The 16,508-nt window shown below is 43.5% G+C and overlaps 1 protein-coding gene across 5 annotated transcripts in view; it reads right to left on the bottom strand.

The window, feature by feature from the left end:
- FNBP1L (formin binding protein 1 like) overlaps positions 1 to 9,021 on the bottom strand; it is a 112,143-nt gene extending 103,122 nt beyond the window's left edge. For all 5 annotated transcript variants that reach the window (XM_044002747.1, XM_044002748.1, XM_044002749.1 and 2 more), the window contains exon 1: positions 8,821 to 9,021. In XM_044002747.1, coding sequence (XP_043858682.1) covers positions 8,821 to 8,844 — 24 coding nt within the window. In that variant the 5' untranslated portion in view covers positions 8,845 to 9,021. The remainder of the gene's footprint in view (positions 1 to 8,820) is intronic.
- Positions 9,022 to 16,508: the final 7,487 nt, after the last annotated feature.

The following is a 16,508-nucleotide window of genomic DNA, read 5'->3' as shown; positions in this document are numbered from 1 at the left end:
GTGGATATGAAGGCTGTCCCATCCCCCCACCCCCATTTTCTCTCTGGTAATTTCATCAGTTCCCATCAGCTTAATTACCAATCTTTATACAGATGACTTACAGATTGATATTTCCAACCCCCACTGACCTCCTGAGTTTCCAGTACCAAATCACCAACTACCTAATGGATGTCTCCAACTGGATGTCTCAGACACATCTCAAACTCAACATGTCTAGGTCAAAATTCATTATCTTTCCCTCAAAATTTACCTCATATCAAATTTCCATATTTTGGAATATGGCACTACCATTCTTCTAATCTCCCAAGTTCATAAGCCTGGCATCATCTTTGACTCTTCATTCTCCCTCACCCAATTATACCCACAAAAGTTGTCAAATCTTGCTGTTCCTAGCTCCACAGCTCTCCAGTTCAACCATTTCCATTTACACAGCCACCATCCAAATTCAAGTCCTCAATACCTTTTGCCTGAACTATTGCAAAGGCCTAATTGGTCTCTCTGCCTGCAGTCACTCCCCATTCCAATTCATCTTCCATATAGTTGCCAATGTGATTGTTCTCAAATGTAGATCTGACCATGTCTCTCTACCATTCAATAAACTCCAACATTCCCTATTAACTCTGGGATCGAATATAAATTCCTCTGATTGGCCTTTAAAGTCCTTCCCAACCTGGCACCAGCCTTTCTTTCTTGTTTCATTCTGTATTACTCTCCTTCCCACACTCTAATGCCCAGACTGGCTTGTTCACTACTTTTCACATAAGCAGTTTCCTATGTGTGGGGTTCTCTCCTGACTCACTTCAACAGACTATTCCTTAATACTCAGCTCAAGCACTACTAACTACCCAGATGCCTTTCCTAATCCACCTGATAGAAGCTTCTCTCTGCACCTTGTATTTAACCTGTACAAACCTATATGCTCTGCCTTCCAGAGACTGCATAATCCTTCAGGTTAGAGATTTTTTTCATTTTTCTTTGTATACTCAGGGCCTAGCACTGTACCGGGCACATAGTAGGCACTTAAGAAATGTTTACTGATCAACTGTAAGAAATGATGACTGAATGACTGAGTCACAACAGCTTTTAATTTTTAATACATCTCTTGTATACACCCATTTATCTTCTCTAACACTGTCCTGACCCTGGTAAAGGCCCTCATTACTTCACACCTGGACTACTGCAATAGCCTGCTGGTTGGTCTCTTTGCTCAAATCTCTCCCCATTCCAATTCATCCTCCAAACAGTTGTCAAACTGATCTTCCTAAAATGAAGGTCTCACCATATTTCTATTACACATCCCCCATTCAATAAACTGGAGTGGCTCCCTATTGCCTCCAAGACCAAATATAAAAATCTTCTGTTTAGCTTTTAAAATCCTTCACAACCTGGCCCCTTCCTCGATTTCCAATTTTCTTACTAAATATTTTACAATCTAAGTCCGTAACACTGGCCTCCTCCATGTGCCTCATAAGCAGCCTGTTTCCAGGGGCTGTCCTTCATGCCTTGACAGCCCTCTCCCTCCTTATCTCCACTTCCTCCTTCTTGGGCATTATCCAATGCCAAAGTTCCACCTTTTGAAAGAAGCCTTTCCCAGGCCTCCTTAGCCTTTCTTTAATGCCTTCCCTTGCAAACGATTTCCAGTTTATCCTGCATGTATCCTCTATGTACACACTCTGCATGTTGCCTGCCCCATTAGAATGTGAGCTCCTTGAGAATTTGCTCTTCTTTGTATCACCAGCATTTAGCACAGTGCCTGGCATATAGTGGACACTTATAAATATTAGCTGACTGCCATACAGAATAATGAATAATGGGGGGGGGGGAAGCATTGTGCTAAGCACCAAAGATACAAATAAAATGGCAAGACAGTCCTTCCTCTCGACAAGCTCACATTCTAACTGGAGACAACACATAAAGAAGGTTTCAACTGAAAGTGAAATGGAAAGGTGCCATGGTCCTTAGGTTGCAATAACAAAACAGATGAGAGTGTGTCTTCTTAAATGCCATTTCCATTAATAAAACCACCAGTTTTTTATACTGAGCTATTTTACAGGCTGGAAATAGGGCTAACGGTAGTGGAAATGCTGCTGTTTCCAAGGCCCCTTCCAAGTCTGTAATTCTGTAACTGTGGTCTTTTTCCATTCTACATTCCTACTTTCTAAGAGCTCAGGGACTCCCATTCTCTCCTGACTATTCTAGTACCTTTTTAAAAAATCAACTATGCCCACTCCCTAGCATTTTCATTCTCCCTCTTCCAGTGGTTCCTACTCCTGTACCTAAAAACCTAAAAAACACCTCCCTCTGAAAATGCCAACCTATAAAACTACTGTACTGTCCCCAACTAACAAACTTCTAAAAAGACTATAGTCCACAACAGAAAAGTCAACACTGAAGCCTGAAAAACTCTGTTATGCCAGGAATTAGATTAAAATATAATTGGGAAATGCTTAACAAAATAAAATGCAAAACATTACTTGAATTTGTAGTTTTCTAAGTCAATAAATAAGCAGCCTGCAGAGATCTGTTTCTATTTGAGTTTGACATCACTAGTCTACACTCACAGGATATATTTCCTTATCACTCCTCCATTTCTTGCAGTCTGTATATCTCAATTCTCATATTCCTTGAACTTTCTGAAGTATCAGAAACTAACAATTAGCCCTGTCAGTCATTAAAACTTTTCTTCTCTGACACAGCCCTGTCAATTCTCCTACCTCTAAGAATGACTGTTCTGGATCTACTGGGCTCCCTTTGTCCTTTCTACCTCTTTCTCCCATAGATAATTCCCCAATATTTTGTCCTTGGCTATCTGCTACAGCTTAAACCATTTTACCTCCATGCAGAGGATTCCCAAAACACTACCTCCACCTCCCATCTCTCTCCTGCACACCAGTCTTACACACACAACTGCTAACAAGACAGCTCCACCCATATGTTCTCAAAGATATTAAACACAAAGCTCTGTGACCCTGGGCAAGTCACTTAATCTCAATAGGTCTGTTTCATCATCAGTAAAATGAAATAGTTCATTCACTTCTACTCTAAATCTATGATCTGATGAAAATCTAATCTTCCCTCTAAAACTTGATTTTCCTCCTGATTTTTTTTTTTTTTGCAGGGCAATGAGGGTTAAGTGACTTGCCCAGAGTTGAACTCAGGTCCTCCTGACTCCAGGGCTGGTGCTCTATCCACTGCACCACCTACCTACCCCCTGATCTTTTTAAAATTGGGGTTTTTCCCCAATATCAAACATTTTTTCTCCCTCCCCCCACCCAAAAAAAGGAGAGAACCAAAACCCTTGCAACCAATACATATAGTCAAGCAAAACAAATTCCCATATTAAAGGCACTTAGGTGGTACTGTAGATAGAAGCACTGAGCCTAAAGTGAGGAATAAATGAGGTCAAATTCAGGCTCAGACAGTAGCTATGTAATCCTGGGCAAGTCATTTAACCTCTGTTTGTTTCAATGTCCTCAACTGTAAAATGGAGTTAATAAAAATACCTATCTTTAGAATTAACTGTGAGGGTCAAATGAGATAATATTTGTAAAATGCTTAACACAGTGCTTTGCACATAGTACGCATATAAATAAATGCTCATTCTCTTCCCATGCCCCCTACTGCACTTCCCTTCCGTACTGGTGATGTTCAAAATAATGTTTCATTATGCATACAAGTCCATTATTACCTCTCTGTTAGAAATCATTCTTCATATGTCCGAGTTGATCAGAATCAAATCTTAACAAAATTGTTCATTTTAAAAATGCCGCTGTTATAAATTGTTCTCCTGCTTCCACTGACTTTAATTCATAAATGTCTTCTGAGGTTTCCCTGAAACCAACTTTCTTATCATTTCTTGGGGTTCCTGGGGCATAACAGTATTCTATTACATTCACTTAGCATAATTTGTTCAATCAATTGATGAGCAACCCTTAGTTTCCACTTCTTTGCTACAGGGCCTAGTACAGTTGGTGTTTTGAAAGAGGATCGATGGGGGCAGCTGGGTGGCACAGTGGATGGAGCGCCGACCCTGGAGTCAGGAGTACCTGGGTTCGGGTCTGACCTCAGACACTTAACACTTACTAGCCGTGTGACCCTGGGCAAGTCACTTAACCCCAATTGCCTCACTTAAAAAAAAAAAGAAAGAGGATCGATGACATCACAAGGAAATGTCTTGACTTGCTTATGAACTGGATTTAAGTGAGGAAGAGTTGCATAAAGTTGTCTGCCTCACTTCCTCTTCTAGAATCGCCAAAGTTCAGGGAAAAGACAAAAGTCAAGACCATAGTCAACAGCCCAGGATACACAGTGGATGACTTTGGCATCTCTGATGTCTGACCACACTCTAAGAACTCCACACCTCTTGTTTCAGCAACCATGAACAACGGGAACAAATTGTTTTCACATCTACCTATTCTGCCAGGTAAAGTCTTCACGTGCTTGAAAACACCCCCCTAACTCACCAACCAGTTTGAGGCCTGTCACTTGGGACAATTAAGAATATGAGAGGGGCAGCTAGGTGGCGCAGTGGATAGAGCACCGGCCCTGGATTCAGGAGTACCTGAGTTCAAATCCGGCCTCAGACACTTGACTTACTAGCTGTGTGACCCTGGGCAAGTCACTTAAACCCCCATTGCCCAGAAAAAAAAAAGAATATGAGAGACACAGTATCTAGGTAATTTAATCATTTTATTAAGAAGGCCAGAGGTTATCAGTAAAATTAGGTCTATGGTCATCTCTCTCAGACCAAAGACCTGTAATGGCAGTGGGATCACAGATTATATGCCTTTTGAAGAGGAGGTGTTCCTGTGGAATGCCTAATAATTTCTGATTGATCAACTTAATTTGGAGGTAGACTATATTCAAATGAGGGCTGACTACAGACCACCACCACCTCCCAACTAAATTTTTATTGTCCTAACAAGAATGTAGAAGGGTCATTCTTATCTCATCAAGATTCCTAAAAGTTTACAGCCATGACCAGGGCCAAGGAGAGCATCTTAGCTCATAGGTTTATTACTCTGACCAGGACCAAGGAGAACTGACTTTATTTTTTCAAGGTTTTTGGAAAGGGGGGAAGTCAGGATTATACCTCCAAGATATTAATTACAAATATCACTTTTCACACACTTAATCTCAATCTGGTTTAGCCCATCTAATTTTACAGGAGTATGGCCACTGCACATGCTATACCTTCTTGGAGCCACAGGTGAGAGCTGGCTGACAGGTAGACACCAAAAGTGAATGAGCAGCCCCGAAAAGGTCCAAACCCTCACACCAGAAGTGCTAGTCCTCCCTGAACACCCCACACAGCCTAACACAGAGAAGGAACAATATAAATGCTTATTTCCTCCCTCTCCCCTTTTCCTTTTTCTTTGTTCCCTTTGGGTATAGGCCTAGTGGTGGCATTCCTGAGCCAAAAAACATGACCCCTTTTTGTTAATAACATCTCTATCTTTCCAGCCTGCAAACTTGGAAATCATCTTTGATTCTTTCACTTTCCTAAGCCCCTCACCCCAATCCCATCAGTTGCCAAGTAACATCAACCCAATTTTCCTATCTCTTTCCCATCCATTCTTTACTCTCCAATACCATGACCACCAACCTAGACAAGACCCATAACTTCTTGCCTTGATTATTGCAATGGTCTGTTGAACAAATAGCAATTTAAGGTATGCAATGAGAGGCAACCTAGTTCAGTGAATAAAAAGCCTCATAATAAGGAAAATCTAGGTTCAAGTCTTGGCTCTCACACATACTGTTTATGACCCAGAATCCAGCACTCTACGTATTATACCACACCGCCTCTCTACATGATGTTAGAAATTAGAACCCCAATTTGGCAAAAATGAGAGCTATAGATCAAATCATGTATTCAACAAACATCTGTTAAGCTCCATGATCAATAAACGTACTTTTGTTGTTCAGTTGAGTCTGAACTCTTTGTGACCTCGTTTGGGGTTTTCTTGGCAAAAATGGTGGAATGCTTTGCCATTTCCTTCTCCAGTTCATTTAACAGAGGAAGAAACTGAGGCAAATAGCTCTTAAGTGTCTAAGGCCAGATATAAATTGGGGTCTTCCTGACTCCAGGTCCAGTGATCTATCCACTATGCCACCTGGCTGCCCCTAATAAAGGTATTAACTTATACTAATACATCACCAAATGGTTCTACTTATTTAAAATAAGTATGCATGTCTAAGAATGAATATAAAGAGCACATTCCACTATTTCTCGTTTTGTTTTGTTTTGTTTTGGCGGGGCCATGGGGGTTAAGTGACTTGCCCAGGGTCACACAGCTAGTAAGTGTCAAGTGTCTGAGGCCAGATTTGAACTCAGGTACTCCTGAATCCAGGGCCAGTGCTTTATCCACTGCATCACCTAGCTGCCCCTCATTCCACTATTTCTCTATACAACCAACTCAATTTTTTAGAATGTCATTCTTATGATTATAAATAAGACAGCTTATGAATCTAAAATTTCCAAGAACATTTTCCCAAATTCAGTTTTCTTAAGGGCATGAGTGGCAACATGTGTTTCCATTATATCCCAGGCAGGAGTAAAATACATTTCTCTTTAGTATCAGACTCTATAATTTTATGTTTTAAGAGTCTGGTTCCAAAAGAGGAAATTCTAGTAAAATAGAATACCAGGTTCTATTTTATATAGTTTTCAAAACTAAACAATTAGCTAGTCAATAATTGTTTCAAACACATCCTCAGCCACTAAAGCTTTGAAAAAATGAACTGGTTTGCATTTTAATAGGAAATGCAATTAAAGATTATTTCCCGTGATTCCGAATTTATTTCATTTACTGTCAGCATGATTCAAGAAAATATGTTTACATGATTGTATAGCTGTACAATGTCGTTTTTCAATTACAGGGTAAACTGTAAATTGTATAGCAGTATAAAGTTATTTTTCAATTACAAAAGAAATTGTAATCAAAACCAGAATTCTGTTCTTAGCTGATGAAAAACTCGTTCAATAGGTTAAATTTCAACAGGTTCTTTTGGGGAGAGAAAGAAAAAGGTGTATGTTTTTAATATATTCTTTATGAAGATTCTTTTAAGAAAAACTTTAAATGTAGACCAAAATACTTTTCCCCCCCCCCTTTACATCTGAAAAAAAATTTCGCAAGGAAAACAGTCATCTGTGCTTCAGAGGGCTGTTTGTTATTACTAGGTTACCGCTCTTGCAAATTGTCTGGCTTCCTCACCAAAGTGTCATTTGTATTGGGGGGGGGGGGATGTATCTAATTTTAAAACTGGAATGAAAGAAATCTAATGCAAGAATCTGTAAGAAGAAGACAGAGTTTTGTCCACAACACAAGAAAGGCCAAATCCTATCGAACTTCGTCCCAGGAACGGCGCACAAACTCCGAACCACTTGTTTCACTAAGTAAGGTCTCTAATTAAGGAGCAATGAGAGCACAATCGGCCTCCGATTCGGTGACCACCCGGGCCGCGAGTGAGCTCCATTCACCACGTACCGAGATCCCCGAGAGCCGCACAGGTGGGCTAATGCAAAGGGGAGGGGCCCGGCTCGCTCTCCGCCCACCGCGCGCCGTAGCAGCCCCTGGGGCTGTCCCTACAGAGCCGGGGTGCACCTCGATCCCCCGCCGCCCTCACCCCGCAAGGGAGAGGAGAGGGGTGGAGGGAAGGTGCACCCGCCGGGAACATCCTTCTCGGCTCCCTCGGGGCGCGCGGCTAACCCGCTGCCCACCCACCCTGACACACAGTAGGCCCTTAGCTCACACGGATCGCGCGGTGCCAGGGAGGGTCGGAGGCAGATCCCCGCGAGCCGGCCGCGGTGGCCCGGAGCCGCGGAGAAGGAAAAATGGGCGTGTAGAGCGGGCCTCGGAACAAAGCCGCGCGCCCCCTACGCTCTCCCCTACCTGTCTGGGGGGTGGGGGGGGCATCGGGGGGGTCACGGCACCCGTCCAGGCGCAGCGCCATCTCCCCTTCCCAGGGGAGGAAGGTGGTGAGCCTCCCGCCCACACAAACACCTCTCCTGCGGGACAATAGGGTCCCGCCCCTCCCCTCCGAAGGCAGCCCTGAGATACAAAGGAAGCCCAGGCGCTGGCCGACCCAGGCCCACTCGGGGCCAGCCCCAAGGGAGAGGGAGGGACAGGGTGGGGGGGGCAAGAGGGGGTTAAGGGAATCGGGGAGGGCCAGCAAAAGGGAAGGGGGCGAGGGGGGAAGGGAAGGAGGGGGCTAAGGGGAGAGGAGACAAGGAAGGGACCAAGGGGAAGAGGGAGGGGCAGGGGGAAATGAGAGGAGGGAGCTAATGGGAAAGGGGAGAAAAAGACACAAGGAGAGGAGGGGGAAGGGGAGGGGGCAAGAGGCGGGAAGAAGGGGAGGGGGCAAGAGGCGGGAAGAAGGGGAGGGGGCAAAGAGAGGAGAGGAAGGGGACTAATGGAAGAAGGGCGGGGGAACAAGAGGAGGGGGACTAAGGGAAGAGGGGAGGGGGAACGAGGGGAGCGGGCACACCCCCCGGGATGGGGCCCGGGAAGGAGGGGAGGGGCGCTCCCGTCCGGCGGAAGCCGCGGTCCGGGGCCACACGGCGCCCCCGCCCCCCAGACCCCCAGCGGGCGGGGAGCGCGGGGCCCGGAGGAGGGCTCGGCGGAGGGGCTCCAACACAAAGAGAACGGGACCCTCCCCCGCCCCGGAGCCTCCTGCGCCCCCGGGGTCGCGCGGGGCCCAGTGGGGGGCTCCGCTCGCGGTCCGGTCCAGTCCAGCCCGACCCGGCCCCGGGCGAAGGAGAGGGGAGGGGAGGGGGCGCGCCCCTCGGCGGCTCGGCTCGGCTCGCCCCGCACTCACCCACAGCTCAGTGCCCCAGCTCATGGCGGAACTCGAAGCACCTCGGGCGGTCAGTCGGTCGGTCGGTCCAGCCGCTCGCTCGCGGTCCCGTCTATCTGTCCTTCTCTCCGGCTCGAAGCTTGCCGCCGCCGCTGCCGCCGGGCTCCCCAGTGAGTGAGTGAGTGAGTGAGAGCGAGACCAGACGGGAGAAGCCGCCGCCGCCGCCGCGTCCCCGCCTCCTGGAGCACAGGGAGGGGGAGAGGGAAGAGAGGGGGGAATGGAGCGGGAGCGCCGCGGTGCACGCCGGGATCGGGGAGGGCCCGCGCCGCGTCGGACCCGGAGCCCTGAGCTCCGCGCGGACCGCAGCGCCCTGTCGGGACGGGGAGGTGTCCGCGGGGCACACCCACCTGCCCCGGAGAGGCGTGAGAGGGGGTGGGGGGGAGCTTACACTTTCCCCCACACCGAATCCTCGGTGTCGGGCTGCCAACCCCCTGCTGAGCAACCGCACACCTTTCACACCTCCCTTTTCCTCCTCCGGGAAAAGCGCAGGTTGGCAGCCTCGCCAGGATCCTCTTAATGTCCGGGGTGTGTGCTGTTTCGCCGTTTCTTTTGGGGTGTCGCGTATTTTAAGAGCCCCGCAATTCCCGCGTTGGAAAGGACCTGTGGGCGGAGGGGAGATATCGAGCCCGTCCCACCCTGGTCCCACACCTGACAAACCCCCTTCCAGGCTTGGCTTCGAGATTTCCAGTGGAGAGGGAGCCACCCGCTGCTCCGCTCTTGGACAGCTCTCTTTGTTAGGAGGTTTTCCCCACCATCAAGCCTTTGCAAATTCCACCCAAAGTCATTGGTTCTGCCATGTATGGCTTGGCAAACCCAATTCCTTTTCCACGTGATAGCATGTCCTCCCTTGTTTCCCACCGAATTGTAAACTGGAGGTCCCCCTCATCCCTTCCACTCCTAGGACAGTCAGTAATCCTACTTATAGGGGGGCTTTCAGTTTACAAATCATTTTTAAACATTTTCCCAAGGTTATTCCCACGTTCTATTGTCAACAGGAGAGACTGAGGCTGAGAAATATCAAATGATTTGGCCTTGGTCACACAAACCAGAATCAAGGACAAAGTTTTTGTTTTGTTTGTTTAAATGTATCTTCACATACGTTTATAATTTGTACCACTGCCTCACCCCCATGGGGGAAAAGTGTGGGGGGGGAATAGTCCAACAAAATAAAGCATTGGCCATGCCTGAAAATATGTACTGCTCCACCTTTTAAGTTCCTCATCTCTCTGGCTGGAGAAAAGTGGTTGGTTTCTTCTTTAGCCTTCTGGGTTCATGGCTTATCACTGCATTGATCAGAGTTCAAAAGTTCTTAACAAATTCAGTACTGACGTCACTCTACTGGTTGCGGCTCACTTCTCACTTGTAGTATCCAGAGCCGGAAGGGACCAAGATCATCTAAACCAAACTCCTTCTTTCTTTTTCTTTTTCTTTTTTTTGCGCATGAGCCTCGGTTTTTTCTATCTGTAGAAAGAAGCGGGGCGGCTCGGTGGCGCGGTGGATAAAGCACCAGTCCTGGATTCAGGAGTACCTGAGTTCAAATCTGGCCTCAGACACTTGACACTTACCAGCCGTGTGACCATGGGCAAGTCACTTAACCCCATAGCCCTGCGCAAAAAAAAAAAAAAAGAAAGAAGGGGTTTGGTTTAGACATGCCTAAAGTCACAAAGGTATCGAGTGATAAAGACAGGATTTGGATCCTAGTCTATCAGCTTCAATTTTGTCCCTTTATCCCAGTTCCAAACTACCTCTTCTATCCTTGTGTCTTAGAGCCCTTGAAAGTCCCTAAACTTCCAAATGAAGGGATAGTGGAAAGACAAGAGTTTAAATCTGAGACAAAAAAAAAAAAAAGAACATAGTCCTGAACGGGTGTCTTTTGTATCAAGTTGTGTAGGTTTGGCTTTTTAAAAAAATTTATTTAAAGTGAAATGTTCTCATTTTAGAAGTTCTATATGCAACTCTATACAAGGAAAATAAATCAATACTTTTTCAGAAGTCCAGCTTGTGTTGTGAAATAAGATGCAGAACCATAGCCAAATGAGAGCAGCTTGGAACCAAGACTCAGATTGTTCTACAACTTTCTCCAATAGGGAGTTGGTTGGATTTTTGGTAAAGGGGAGGGAGAGAAAGCCTGTGAACTAGATACCTACCAGACCACATAAATTAAGCTTTGTGTCAGTGAAGCCTCTTCTGCATTTAGGTTTTGGTTTGGTTGTTTTTTTTTTTTACCTTCGGATTATCAGCAACATTAGAGGCAGGGCTACTACCTCCCTGAATAATCATTAACTACTCTCAGCTAGTTTAACTGGTGCTGTCACAGCAACTCCCTGGTAAGCTTTAGTATTAATTACATCCCTGCTAAGAAAATTACATTGCAATCCACTTAGTTAACCCAGGACTTCCTGACCACTGTATCAACAAAAGAAGGGAGAGGGGAAGTCAAGAAGAGTTTAGTCATATTATGAAGATCTAAAGTTAATTCACAGCAAGCCATACCTTGCCTCATGTCCCAACCCTGCAAAGATTACCTCTCTATTTAACTTGCCTCCCTCCTCTCATTAATTAATCCTTATACTTCTTTTCTCTCTCTCTCATCAGCACTTAGCCTAGGGTAGCTTTTGGCTTAATACTCCCGATCAGAGCTCTGCCCCATGAGCAGTCCAGAAGTAGAATTCTGACCTTCCCCAAGAGCAGCAGGACTATATATACTTGCACCCCCAGTTCCAAATAGGTTGTGGCACATTTTAAAAGTTCCAAGTATATCATTCAATGGAACGGTTATGGAGTGCTGATTTAATACTTCCTTCTGCATGCACGATTCTTTCCTATTCTGCTATTTTAAATCTGATCTCACTCATAGAGTCCTCAGTGGCGCTGTGAATCACTTGACTATACTGCCATGACCCAGCTCTCTCCCTATCTGCCACTTTTAATGTTTACCAAAAACGGTAAATAGTTGTACTGAAGCCATACCAATCCTAACATTCATCTTAACTAAGTCACTGAATCAGAGATTTTAGTATGGGTATGGAAGATTAATTTAAACCACAATGCTATGCTGGCTCATTGAACTGTATAATAATCTAAAATTCACTGTCTTCTAAAACCTCTAATCATGCTTTGTATACAGACATCAGTGGGAGAGACTGGCTTACCTCCTGGAGAAATGTGGGGTTTTTTTAGAAGTTTCTTAAGGGGAATACACTTTTAGGACAACCTTTTTCTCTTTGAAGATTATAAATTTCCAAACGACACTTCATATGTTTCCGTATAAAATGAAAACCAAAGGATACAGGAGGGGAAGAAAGAATTACATTTATCCCACTATTACCTTAGGGTTTCTTAGTGTAATTTGGGTCTAACTTCAATTGAGAATACTTTCTGACAATAAAACTATTTCCTCTGATTCATACAAACAATTAAGTAAACTAATAATATTACACAAAGTATTACATTTTGAGCCTCTTAAACAGATGGGAAAGTGATCTGGTCAAAATACCTAGCTTCACACAGATGCCAGGACTGATTAAGTTGATCTGACAGGTTGGTTGAGGGTCCTGCACCATTCCATTGCCTTCCCTCTCAGACCTTTACATTCAGTTGAAAAGGACAACTTTCCCTGACAGAGTAGTACCATTCTTTGGTCAAGGTTATAAGAGGAACTCAACTTTCCTACTAGAAACTTCAAACAAGTACTCAAACTGGATTTGTAGGCATCTGTGATACTAAAATTTACTATGTTTCAACAAAGTCCATATGCAATTGGGATGCAAGGGGAAGCCATCACTAAAGAATTTTTTTTATCATTGAAAAAAGAAATTCAGTTGTACAGATGGGAGTCAGGAAAATCCCAATCTCTAAAAAAGTAAAGTTGAAGGCCACCCAAAGGTCGGGTGGAGAGGCACATGGTGGACAGGAGCAGGCTGAAACATAATACAGTGAAGAACTGTACAGAAGCAGCACAGGTATGAAGGGTGTCATCAAAGAGATATATGACAGGAAAAGATGATGGATCAATCATGTATCAAGAATGAGGGATGGCCTCTGGCCAGCCGTGGGCTTGAACTAACGCAGGAGTTTTTACCCTTTTTGTGTCATAGATCCCTGTGGCAGTTTGTTGAAACCTATGAACCCCTTCTCAGAATCATGTTTTTAAATTCATAAAATAAGTGGGTGGTAGGGCAACTAGGCGGCAGTGGATAAAGCACCAGCCCTGGATTCAAGAGGACCTGAGTTCAAATCTGACCTGAAACACTTGACACTAGCTGTGTGATCTTGGGCAAGTCACTTAACCCTCATTGCCCCGAAAAAAACAAACAAACAAACAAAAAAAGAGACTAAGCATTTAAGTAACTCCTACTATGTATCAATCACTGTGCTAAATACTTTTTAAAAAATTATCTCATTTAATCATTTAAAATAAAATAGGCTTACAAAGGAAACCAATTATATTGAAATACAGTTGTCAAAATATTTTAAAGTTCATGAACCCTAAGTTACAAGCCCCTGGTCTAGAAGAAGACCACAGTGGGGCAGCTAGGTGGTACAGTGGATAGAGCACTGGGCCTGGATTCAGGAGGACCCAAGTTCAAATCTGGCCTTAGACACTTGACACTTACATTGGGTGGAATCCCCACAGAACAGAGAGATAGACATGAGTTGCATAGGATAAGTAAGCATAGATAGGTTTTGATCAGCATCTTTGGATGCTCATGCCTGTGACATCACAGGTCCATCAGAGCATCAAAGAGCATTGCAAAAACAATAAAGTTGGAGGACATCCCTTTTCTTTTCTTTTTTTTTTGTCGGGGTGGGTGGGGCAGGGCAATGAGGGTTAAGTGACTTGCCGGGGGTCACACAGCTAGTAAATGTCAGGTGTCTGAGGCTGGATTTAAACTCAGGTCCTCCTGAATCCAGGGCCAGTGCTTTATCCACTGTGCCACCTACCTGCACCCTGAGGATATTCCTCTAGGTAATAAAAATAAAGAAAGAAAAGCCAACATTATGCTGCAGAGTTTAGGTTTATATTTTAAAGCCAGAAGTATTTTGTTTATTCAATATATTTATTAACAATTTGCAAAATCTTAAAAAGATGACAAATCTACATGCCATAACGTGTCTCCATTTTTGCCTCCATTAAAATTTCATAATCTGAGAAGCAGTGTAATGCAGTGAACAGAGGGGCTATTTTGTGGTCAGGCTGACTTTCAACTTCTGACACTGACACATATTAACAATGTGACTATGGGCCCACCAAGTCACCCACCTTCACAGGCCTCCTTCCCACCCCACCCCCTAGCTCTAAGACCTCAAACTACACATGAGTGGCTAATCTCCATCAGTAGAGGGAGTTTCTATACCAGGAGTCCTGCCACTGATGGAATCGTGGGCCTCAGATTCCTCATCCTCATGCCCTGGCCAAAAGAAATTTGAGTTTTCCATAATATGTCAAACCAATTCTCTAATTTTAGAATTGTTTTATACCTTCATTAAAATTCACTTATAGCTTAATTTTGCTGCCACTTTACATATTTCAACAGCCAGTGAGTTAGAAAGCCTGTTGCCTAGTCTGTTTTCTAAATGTTTCACCTGGTTCCTAACTAAAGATCCAGAGGTCAAAGAGAAGATATCTTCTCTAATCAGAATGTTTTCTTCATGTTTTACGTTGGAGCAGCTCTAACTGAGTAAATCTTAAAGAATTCAATTCTCCATAGGAACTTCCATCGTTTCAAAACCCTTTTAATGTCTTTTTTTTAATTAATAGGAAAAAAAAAGCATTTGAAGCGTATGCCTAATGTATTTTCCCTTTTAGGCATATGTTTGAACACTGGTGATTTGTGTTCTCTTTTCATAGAGATGCTTCACATTTATATATTTCTAGCACATAATTATGGCTCTCTTTTATAATTCATTCATATTATAAAAATTGGGTTAATGTTCTCTTTAGTCTCAGTTCTCCCCCATATGAATTCTTTTACTAGATTCAAATATGATATGTAGCTCATCACTGCTGGGTTTTGGCATATAGAATAATTCGCTAATCCAGTATGTCAACCTTGACTATAAATCAAGAGCCTGTTTGGGAATTTCATTTGTGCCAAAGTCAATTTCATGCAAAGATTGAGGGACAGTCGGTGTTTTGTGGGGGGAATAGTTTCCAAAAAAGAAACAAAACCAAATACCCTGATCCACATGGTATCAGGTAGAGGGAGAATATTCAGAGAATATTATCCTGGGCACATTTATAGTTTATATTTCCTAATGTTACATAGGCATTGTCCACTGCCAGAAGGAGATGACCTCTGGCATAAACAGAAGCAACTCCTGACTAACTGCAAAGAAATGTACAACGTTTTGAAGGCTATTTCATAAAAGGCAAACTGCAAGGGGAGTTTCTACCTACAATTATCTGAGGAATTGAGTGAATCCATTAAAGCTAAGACATGATTGTGAAAAGTACCCAAGGGACATGTACCTAGCATTTTAATGTTTAAACTGAAGTATTACACTGAAAACATGTCATCCTGAAGTTCCGATCCAGGTTACCCAAATGAAGAATGGCCACATGGCCTGGTTAATCACAATCACTGCTTCCTGTACTGCCAAGAGTTTTTCTGACCAAGTGCTGGAACAAGTCCCAAAGTTCAAGAGCATAGTTCAAGGTAGCTCATTGCAAAAAAGAAACCATGAATTATTTTATTTCTTTTGGGGATCCTACAGGTCATTAATGATCTCAAGCTAAGCATCTCATATTTTGCACTAATGAAACTTGGCAGCAAAAGGGAAATCCCTTTTAAATCAAATGGAGGAAATCTGTTTAAAGGGGTAACTGATTTCAGCTTCTTTTTTTAATAGCACCTGGCTCCTTTCCATTGGATTATTATATAACTACAGACTTGGTAATCATTCTGTTGAAGAGTAGAATTCCTTAACACATTGTTAAGAGTTTTGGGTTGTTTTTTTTTTTTAATTTAGGAATTAATTTGGACTGAGTTCCATTAATAGCTAAGGAGACTTGGTGGGACAAAAATATTTGACAGATTGCTCTAGGTAATTGGAACACCTTGATACAACTGTCTAAAACTTTCCTAAAATTAAACTTTCTTGCAACTCTGCTACAAAATTTTGAGATACCACAATTATCTACAGAAGGGTAAAAAGTATAGATCTCTGTTTGCTTAGTAACAGACCCAAAAAGTTCATTGTCATAATCCCATTTAGGAGGATTATGGATTAAAATGGAGCTGCCTAAAAATTTGACCCACTCCAGCATTCTGGTGGATGTATGATTTCATTGATTGGAAATCCCCCCCGCAATATAATCGATCAATCAGCAAGCATTTATTAAGTACCTACTGTGGGCTTAGTGTGAGGATTATAAAGACAAAGTCCTTAGATAGAGTGTAAAATCCTTTAGGAAGGAGCTATTACATTCTTTTGTCTTTGTCAATCATAACCCATCCATGCCCATTCATCCTGTGTGACAATTGTTCTTGTCCTCCAATAGATTAGCCTTAAGAAATCCTACCCAATATGCTCCAGGCCTTCAATAATAATAATAATAATAATAATAATAATAAGGCAGCTAGGTGGTGCATCACATAAAGCACCAGCCCTGGATTCAGAAGCACCTGAGTTAAAATCCGCCCTCA

Source organism: Dromiciops gliroides, chromosome 4, assembly GCF_019393635.1.
Source record: "Dromiciops gliroides isolate mDroGli1 chromosome 4, mDroGli1.pri, whole genome shotgun sequence".
Classification (NCBI taxonomy): Eukaryota; Metazoa; Chordata; class Mammalia; order Microbiotheria; family Microbiotheriidae; genus Dromiciops; species Dromiciops gliroides.
The sequence above is the reverse complement of the archived record's forward strand: the minus strand, read 5'-3'. Positions and strand labels throughout refer to the sequence as shown.